Source organism: Euphorbia lathyris, chromosome 1 (assembly GCF_963576675.1).
Source record: "Euphorbia lathyris chromosome 1, ddEupLath1.1, whole genome shotgun sequence".
Lineage (NCBI taxonomy): Eukaryota > Viridiplantae > Streptophyta > Magnoliopsida > Malpighiales > Euphorbiaceae > Euphorbia > Euphorbia lathyris.
Genome location: NC_088910.1, coordinates 63,140,469 through 63,149,897, shown reverse-complemented (window position 1 = coordinate 63,149,897; position 9,429 = coordinate 63,140,469). Strand labels below are relative to the sequence as shown.

The following is a 9,429-nucleotide window of genomic DNA, read 5'->3' as shown; positions in this document are numbered from 1 at the left end:
CGTTCCTTGATATCCTTATCTCCAACTAGGACTTGCTGGTCCACATCCTTCACACATTTAACTTTTCCGAGATCTCGCGTCTTCCTTTCTCTCATCCGAGCAATTCTATATATGTCTCTTTCCCCTTCTTTCGTATCCAATCTGGTATACAGATCCCGATTCACCTTTGCTCTAGCATCTCGTATGACCTTCTTTACTTCCCTTTTAGCCTCTTTGTATTTTTTGTAGTTCTCGTCACTCCTACATTTCCCCAATATTTTATAGGATTCTCGCTTACTCTTTACTGTTTGTCGTACTTCTTCTGTCCACCAAGATGTGTCATTACCCGGTGGCATGCTACCTTTAGATTCCCCTAGAACTTCCTTCGCTACTTCCCTTATACTATGCTCCATCTTAGTCCATATCGAATCTATATCTAAATCCATATTACAAGTCCAAACATCTTTTTTGGTCATCTCATCCACAAATTTTTGTTGATTCTCTCCTTGCAATTTCCACCACTTAATCTTAGTCTCTACTTGTGGTGTTTGTTTTCTTATACATTTCCTACTTCGAAAATCAAGCACCACTACTCTATGTTGGGTTGTCGTACTCTCACCAGGGATCACCTTACAATCAATATAACTCTTTCTCCAAGCACTCCTTACTAAGAAGAAGTCAATTTGGCTCGCATTACCGCCACTCCGATAAGTCACTAAGTGGGATGTTCTCTTCATAAACCATGTGTTCATGATACTCAAGTCATAGGCCGATGCGAATTCCAAAATATCATTTCCTGCTTCATTCTTATCTCCAAAACCATACCCTCCATGAACACTCTCAAACCCATCTCGCCTAGAACCCACGTGTCCATTGAGATCACCCCCCAGTACCATTTTTTCATCCCTAGGAACCTGTTGCACCACTTCCTCTAAGTCCTCCTAAAAAGCTTGTCTTATAGAGACATCTAATCCTATTTGTGGCGCATATGCACTAATGACATTCACAACCTCATCCCCTATCACTAGCTTGACACTCATAATTCTATCGCTCTTCCTAGACACCGCTACTACATCATCAATATACTCCCTATCAATAAGAATACCTACTCCATTTCTACCATTATCCTTTCCTGAGTACCAAAGCTTATAACCCCAAGGAGCTATCTCTCTAGCCTTGGCTCCAACCCACTTGGTTTCTTGTAGGCACATTATATTTATTCTCCTCATCTTCATAACATCAACAATTTCAGCTAATCTTCCTGTCAAAGAACCTATGTTCCATGTCCCAAAGCGTAACCTACTACCCTTACCCCTACCCCTACCCCTACCCCTACCCCTACCGTAGACTAGCTTATTTACCCTCAACCCTTGCATATTTGACATCACCCCCCGGTCCTGGGGTGGCGCGCCGCTTCGGGACGACGACCTAGCAACCCTTGCACATTTATCACTACACCCGGGTCTAGGAAGTTCAGCGCATCGCTGAGTAGGGAACGCCCCAACGGTATTTATAGTATGATTCATGTCATAAGATGTGGCTAAGTTTTACGCTGGCCGCCACAAACCTACCGCAACCCTCCTCCTTTGTCCGGGCTTGGGACCGGCTGTAAAGGCCACCAAGTGACCCTCACAGGCGGAGTTGAATCCCGACCATAACATGTAAATTTTTTTTTAAATATTTTTAACTCATATGAATATGATATAAGTTTTTTTTTTATCTGCTATGTATGTATCATAAATTTGATTGAAGCTCGTTAAAAGTTCGACTAGATTCAGTCAAAGCTTGATTCGTTAGAGCTCAGTTCAAGATATTAACAAGTCTACATCTACCTAGGTCCGGACTCCGCTCGACTATTTACACCCCTCATCATAATACTTTAAGCAAATTAAAAAGGTTCTCGAGTTTAAACAAACGTTTTTGAACAAATTCAGAAAATGCATTAAACCTATAAAATATATATATATATATATATATATTTTTTTTTTGATAAGAACCTATAAAATATATTGAAAGTGATATTAATTATACCAACAACATATCCACCAAATTAATGCTAAGTTGAAGGGAGGCTTATTATAATGCTTTTTGAACATGAGATCCAACCAAGAAAAAAAAAGCTCAAACACTTGCTTGTTTGTAATGAGTTAACAGATTCAGTCGCTTTCTGATTTCTATAAGAAAGAAAAACCCATGCTCATCTCTTTCTTTCTAATATATGCACAAATGCAAGACCAACATAGAGATAAACTAAATCAACGAATCAAAAAGATTTCCATTTTATTCCCCAAGCATTACATTTGGCTGGCCCTTTTCAATGGTTAATAAAAAAAAAAATGGTAAAAGAACAAAAAAAGAAAAAAATCGTAATCACTTTCACATTTGAATATCCACGACTTAACTGTGTTATCCCTCAAAAGGGAAATCAGAAAGAAAAAATAGTAAACTATGGAGCAGCTGTTAGCTGATCCTTCTTTCCCAGAGGAGTAGATGCCCCTCTACTATTGTTTTGCGTTTGTGATTGCCCTACAACTATGTTGTTAGTTATCCCATCTCCTTCTTTTTCCCGAGGAGGGGGAGGTTGCGCACATTCCTCAGACTTTCGTTGAGCTTGTCGATGCTTCTTGTCCGGAGGTATAGTCCGGTCCATAAATCTGTGTATCATCTCATAACTGGTAAATGTAATGATAGCAGATGGAGTTGTTCTCATTAGATTTGTAGCACATCCGCGGTAAAAACCACGCATACCTTCCTTCTGGAACACCTTTTTTACGCAATCAACAACCCCAGTATAATGGATCTTGGAATTGTTTACCAGCCCTTGCTCTTGAAGCCTTGACCGTACAACCTGGCATTTGAGAGATTACAACAATATTAATCTCGCATTTGCATGTGTCAAAGACGATATACAGAGTTCGTTAATACATACCTCGTGTGGGTAAGTCATCAAGGAAGCCAAAACTTTGGCCATTGAAGAAGCAATGGCCACATATCTAGGACTTAGATTATCAACAGTTGTATTATCTGGAGATGTCGCCCACGAATAAGATCAGCAACGAACAAACATAATTATTCCCATAAGAATCTTTCAGAAACAGAATACAAAATATTACTTTTTTTAGCGATATAAAACTTGATCTTTTCGTATGCAGGAAACTGAATTGCAACATGACTTACTCCAGCCAAAGAAGGTAGAATGCCACTGTTTCACATCAAGAATCAAGAATTGAGCATTATGAGAATAAATTCCAAATAAATAAAACCGTGACATGCATTTGCAACTCAGCTCAAATATTTGGCAGTTATATACACTGACCTATACAACCCTCGAAAGCCTTCCTCATGTACAATCCTTCTCAAAGCAGACAGTACACTTTTGTAGGGAATCACATCCGGCCTCATTCCTTGTGTCTAAGAAAGATATGAAAAATGATTATCAAATGAAATTCAAATCATACATCAATTCTAGAAATTATGATAAGCCACTACAAGAAATATGTTACCCTTGATATTCTCGAGTACATAAAGCAACACAAAATATATGAAACCAGCAATGTTTAACCCAAGGATTCACAGTGTACCATCCTAGTGTGTCGCATAATGCAATAGTTCGATTGAATTATCCACCAATAAATACACATACATACCATAAGAAAACTATGATCAACAACATTAACTTTGCAAATGAAAGGGGATTTACTGGGCACGTATAGAAATATAGAATCTCTGAAACTGAGTTGAGAAGAGTTTTTTTTTCTCTTATTAGTGATTTTCTTCTTCCCCTTTTAAAATAAGATATCAAATTGTTGAAAAATGTTTCAAAGGGGAAACAAACAAATTGCAAGATTTATGCAGATAACACACCAGCCTTTTTTGGCTCTTCTAGCAAAAAAGATCAATCAACTAACAAAAATAAATGGGAAACATATCTTGCCAATCTTTACCACCCATTGGGTAATAAATATATTTTAATCAACAGACCAGCCAAGAGTGTAAATTCTAATAGAAATTCCCGGCGCTTCCCTGAGGTCCGAAACTAAGTTATTTAAAAAGCTAACTTCTTTCATTGATGAAATCTTTCAGTAGCCTATAAATAATTAAAGATAATGTCCTGCTTCATTTATTAATACAGAGAACTGTTAACTTCCTGCAGGACCATTAAAACAGTTTTTTTTTTTTTTGGAAGATCGAGCAGCCAATTCTGAGCAGAAATTATTGCTGATAAAAACGTGTTATTTACTTATTTTTTAATTTAAGCTGGTTAATGTTAAGCATATGCACAGAAAGTGAATTTGATAATGCACCAGAGAAACTAATTAAACAATATAATTAATTGGCATACACCAAAAGTAATTATTTTTATGCATGGGTTTTTTTCTTACTATGGTCTCTTTGATGTTCCTTGCAGAATAAAATTTCTCGGGTTTTTACATTTCCATTCACCTTGAGACTAAAACTTCAAACCAAATCCACATTTCACATTCTAAAGCCAAATACAGATGCTTGTAGTTATGCATTGAATTTAAAACCACATTCCGCCTTGTCAAGGATACTGGTTTCCTATAATGTCAAGCGTTTACCCTGGTATTACAGGACATTGATAGCATAAAAGCAATGGATTCTGATACCTACATTTCTTAGAGCAAAAAAGCAACAGAAATTTTAAATCTGCCAAAGATCCATACAAATCCCTGTATACTTGGACAATTAGCTTAGTGGTTAGGTAGTGAGGCGGAGCATAGTAGCACATCCCATTCTTGTAGTATATTGCCCAAGCAAAGCATTAGAATTGCTCATATATTGCAGATCACAATTAAAAACAATAACCACTGTGACTACATTTCCCAATTTTGAGTTCAACCAGGTTAAAAGAAAGAAAGAAAACAATATTTTTCACATGGTGTTGAGGCCTAATCTTATGCAAAACGGTCCCAACTAAATGCCTACTCAGGCAAGATATGTCTCTAGCATCAATGAGGAGTTGGACCCTCAGAATTCCACCACCAATATCCAGTAATGACTTGTTTTAGATACTTGTGTACATGGGGAAAAATACTTCTTGCAACTTGCAACACAACAATGTACTCCAATAAGTATAACACAAACTAAATTCAACAAGGAAGTTGTCCATAAACACAAATAACCTGAAGCTATGGACATTGGCATGTTTTAGTATAGAAATATAGATGTTTTAGTATTTGGCATTGGCTTACTCAGAAGATTATATATTATATTGCAAAGTGCTACACTTACTTGTAGTCTGGTTTTCACGACCCATAATGGATTGGTCACAATGGATGTGGCAGCACCAGCACCTGCAGCAGCTATCATGTTTGCCCCAACCGTGAGTTGACCGTCCCCACCCTCTACAATACAATACCAAGTGTTAAAAGCATAACATCAACCAAATAAATGAACATGTCATCCCTTTTCTTGGTTGGATAACTGTGTTTTGTCATAAGAACTCAAGACAACGCCAAAGGATAATTTTCCAGCAAGCATCGTAGGAAAATACTAACCATGTGAAACAAGTAGGCCTTTGAGGTGCTCATAAGTTGAGAAATACACCTACAAATAAATTAAGCACAGTTGTCACTGGCCGCAACTCAAGGTTATATGACAGTATGTCAATATTTCGCATTTTCTAGCTGACACAGAAAATAGAACATGACTTGTGAAGTTTTTATAATCAATATAACTATAAGATTTACTGGGATTTTCCTACTGAATGAATTCTAAGGACAATATTAACTACTGCATGTAGGTGGAAATATTTTCCAAATAGACATTTTTTGAAAGCAAAATGTCCCAGCAATTACAACTATAACCCTTTTTCTCTGCAAGAAGCCTCCGTAAGCTGTTGCAAAGAAGCTATTGAAGTTCAAGTCTTAAAGGTCATTATCTTTCGAAATAGAAAATTACAAATTCCCTGAGCCTATGTTGTAATCATTTAGAAAACAAATGCACTGTCTTTTCTAGAAATAAACCAGCATGCCTCTTTCAAAAAAATGGAGATCCACAGAGGCAAGATTACCAAGGGCACAAATGTGTAATATCACAAATACTAATCGCATCCTAATCAGCAGCATCTAACATGCTAGCTCAGGCAATCACATTATTAGCACCCTAATTGCACTTCAAACAATGGCCCCATAGAAAACAAGAAAAAATAAATAAATAACTTACAGCCCAGTTTGGAAGAAGTGCTATTATTGTGGGGGAGAGCCCTCTATATAGTCCCTTAACACCCTCAGTCCTGACTATGTTCTGGAGACTTGTGACAATTATGCTACCTGAGCATAACAAAACATAGCGAGTAAAGCAGGGTCAATTGACAATTATTGATAACCCAAAGAAGCAATATAGACATCAGGAAAAGGATAACTTGAAAATAAATTTTTTAAACGGTAACCATTCAATAGAGCAAACAGAGAATATAACTCAAACTTTATTCTAAACAGAAGATAGTAAACCTGGCATCTCTTCTACTGTTCCCTATAATGTCTAAATAGCATAGTTGTTAAAGGCGCAAGGCTCACTAAGGCGCTAAGGGGTCCTAGAGCCTAGGCTCTAGGCGCAAGGCGAGGCGCGCCTTAGAAACACGAGGTGCATAAAATAAAATAAAAATATATACTCTTTTACTAGTTAAGAGTAGACCAAAAAAATATACTTATGACCATGCAAACAAAATAAAACCACATAAAAACATAATACTAAATCATAAATGTCAAAAACACCAAATTAAGTTCATACTTCAGGAAGACACTAACATATACTTAACGTCTTAACCTAAAGTACCTAACTATAAAGTGCTAACATATACTTAATGTCTTAACCTAAAGAGCCAATGAAGTTCATTCTTCTTCAAGCTGTCTCTGGAAATTTGTTTTTCACTGGAGTGGAGGAGACTTCTGTACGTGGCTCTTCTTCTAATCTTTCTCTATTCTATATATATTTAATTATGACTAGGACTCTTCATATTCTTATTTAAATTAAAGGTTAAGATTAATCTTATTTAAGTTAGATTAGTGACAGTTAATAAAGCAGTTATTTAAAAAACAAAAAAAAAAAGCTCTAAAAATAAAAAATTGTAAAAGAAACCTAAGTAAAACTGACAAGCGCACCAGGGTCCAGGGTCCAAGGCGTGAGTGAGGCGCACAAGGCGAGCCTTTTGAACAGCGCCTCAATTTCAAGGTTTAAGGCGCAAGACCTTGAACCTTGCTCGAGGATCACCTTTAACAACTATGCTAAATAGTATGTACAATTAAAGTGACAAATACAGACCTTAGTGAACAAATAAGTGCAGATATATTAATCATAAACCATAAATCAGGGTCTTATCGAATTATGATGTTCAAATTTGAATGACTTGTCCTTTAAAAGTTGTATTCGAATTGCTTCTAAAGATACTAATCTACTGTTTCTGAAACCACACTAAAAGAGAACAGAATCCCTCATACCTGCACGACCCGAATTGGGGGTAGCAGGCAACCCATACACCTGCAACCTTGTCTTGATCACATCCAATGGGCAAACAAAAGTAGCGGCAATAGTACCTACAAGCATCATTAACTCCCACTAGATTAGGAATTACATGTCCAGTATGAAAACAACTTCAAACAACAAATCAAACCAATTAGATACATAAAACCCTAAAGAAAAACCCTGATATAAAAATAAAAATAAAAAAAATTCAAAACTTTAGTAAGGCAACCTGCAGCGGCACCAGCGCCCGCATGGCATATCAATTCCCTGGGGGTTGGATTATGAGGTGATCCCTCACTTCTAGTCATCCTTTAAACCTCTCAAAAATACCAAGAATTCTATAATTCAATAAGAAATCCCCATTCAAGATCTATATAAAGTACAGGTAAAAATGCCTAGTCTGTTACATTGACCTCAAATGGGAATCGGAAAGACTTGTTTGAAGGGGGGGTTGTTGTGAAGAAGGTGAATTACGTGGAGTGAGAGTCCTTTGAACAAGTAAAAATTCTAGGACGATGAGGAATCAAAGAAGAGAAAGAGAGTCAAAGATGGGAACTTTGGTGGATAATTTCATTGGGATTTGCATATAGAAAAGGAGGGAGGATTGGGTTCCTTCTCTTCTCTCACTACTGGGAAGCTGAAGGTGATGATGTCAAAATCAAATTTTAATTTGGTCTCTTAAGAAATAGAGAGAGACATTGACCGTGTTATGTACTCTCTTCTTCATCATCTACTACCTCTCCTCGTAAACTGACTTGCCCGGTCAGAATCAAATTATAATTTATGAAATATCAATATTTCAAAAAAAAAATATCGAAAGTAATTTTTATGAAATATTGTTTTTTATTACTTTTTTTTTTTTTTTGAAACAAGAAGAAATTCATTCCTTAAATCGAATCAGCAACAATAGTATCCTGCAACCATACCGGAGCAGAAAAAGATACGAACTCGCTAGCATTGGACAGGGCATGTCGTGCAACAACATGAGCGCCCCTGTTCGCTAGGCGTGGAGAAAAAGACACTTTATAATCGTGTCGACTACTTAACAACACCTTACAATCCTGAATAATTGACCCATAAACAGACAAGTCTAGATCAACCGATTTGACACTATTAACCACACTCAAAGAGTCACTTTCAAACAAGACATTAATACAATTAAGATGGACACACCAATGCAATGCCTCACGTAGAGCTAATGCTTCAGCTTCCCTAATATCATCAACAATTGGGAATATGCGACTACGATAAGCCATGAAGGATGCATCAGAAGATCTAAGTAAAGCTCCCACCCCACTTCGAGACTCAGCTTTAAAGGTAGCCGCATCACAATTGCATTTGACAAAGCCGAAAGGGGGGCGAGACCAGCTAATATGTCGTACCTGTGGCATTGTCGCCCGCGCTGAATGTTCAATGCGATGGGCAGTAGTGTTAACGTTGGCATTGGCGTCGCTGGTGATGGAAGTGGGCAACCTTCGTAGCGCAGCTGGGCGGACGGTGACCGGTTGGCTTGCCCGAGGAGCTGGATTTGGGCGATTCTGTGCGATGCCGGCTTCGGATTGGACCACTGAGGGCGTGGACAGGTGACAGACAGCCACAGGGAGGTTCTTCAGCTGGGACTGGCGCCAGGCAGCAAGGTAGTTACCCGCAAGAGAGATTGCCATTTCTGGTAGTTGGATTTTGCTCTCCCAGACTATCTGATTCCTTTGATTCCAAATGACCCAAAGCGTCATTGCCATCTTGGTTATGGTCTCCTGATCATTGGACAAAAGTACCTGCAAAATAGAACCCGTTAGATAATCAGGTTGGAATACATCCGTATTGATCCCGGATAGGTTCCAACATTCTTGGGCGTATACACAATCCACAAAGAGGTGATGGCCATGCTCAGTATCAGAGTGACAGAAGGGACACTGCGTTGGGATTGACAACCCCCTCCCTGCCAGTCTATGTCTAGTGGCCACG

The 9,429-nt window shown here is 37.9% G+C and overlaps 1 protein-coding gene across 2 annotated transcripts; it reads right to left on the bottom strand.

Moving 5' to 3' along the window:
- Positions 1–2,234: 2,234 nt before the first annotated feature.
- LOC136235385 (nicotinamide adenine dinucleotide transporter 1, chloroplastic) lies at positions 2,235–8,201 on the bottom strand. 2 transcript variants are annotated; one of them, XM_066025044.1, is made up of 10 exons: positions 7,694–8,201; positions 7,440–7,535; positions 6,166–6,272; positions 5,499–5,547; positions 5,233–5,345; positions 3,296–3,390; positions 3,093–3,181; positions 2,909–3,003; positions 2,728–2,827; positions 2,235–2,633 (listed from the first exon to the last, which is right to left on the bottom strand). In XM_066025044.1, exons 1-10 carry the CDS (start codon positions 7,770–7,772, stop codon positions 2,524–2,526), a joined length of 933 nt encoding a protein of 310 aa, XP_065881116.1. In that variant the 5' UTR covers positions 7,773–8,201; the 3' UTR covers positions 2,235–2,523. The 2 variants fall into 2 exon arrangements, with proteins under 2 accessions (XP_065881116.1, XP_065881108.1); XM_066025036.1 differs by having other exon boundaries at positions 2,235–2,827; positions 7,694–8,199.
- Between the last annotated feature and the right edge of the window lie 1,228 nt (positions 8,202–9,429).

Coding starts and splice junctions, on each gene's coding strand:
- LOC136235385 (XM_066025036.1), bottom strand. CDS start 7,772: ATGACTAGAAGTGAGGGATCACCTCATAATCCAACCCCCAGGGAATTG. Junction 7,536..7,693: donor GGGCGCTGGTGCCGCTGCAG/GTTGCCTTACTA, acceptor TGATGCTTGTAG/GTACTATTGCCGCTACTTTT. Junction 3,004..3,092: donor GTTTTATATCGCTAAAAAAA/GTAATATTTTGT, acceptor CGACATCTCCAG/ATAATACAACTGTTGATAAT.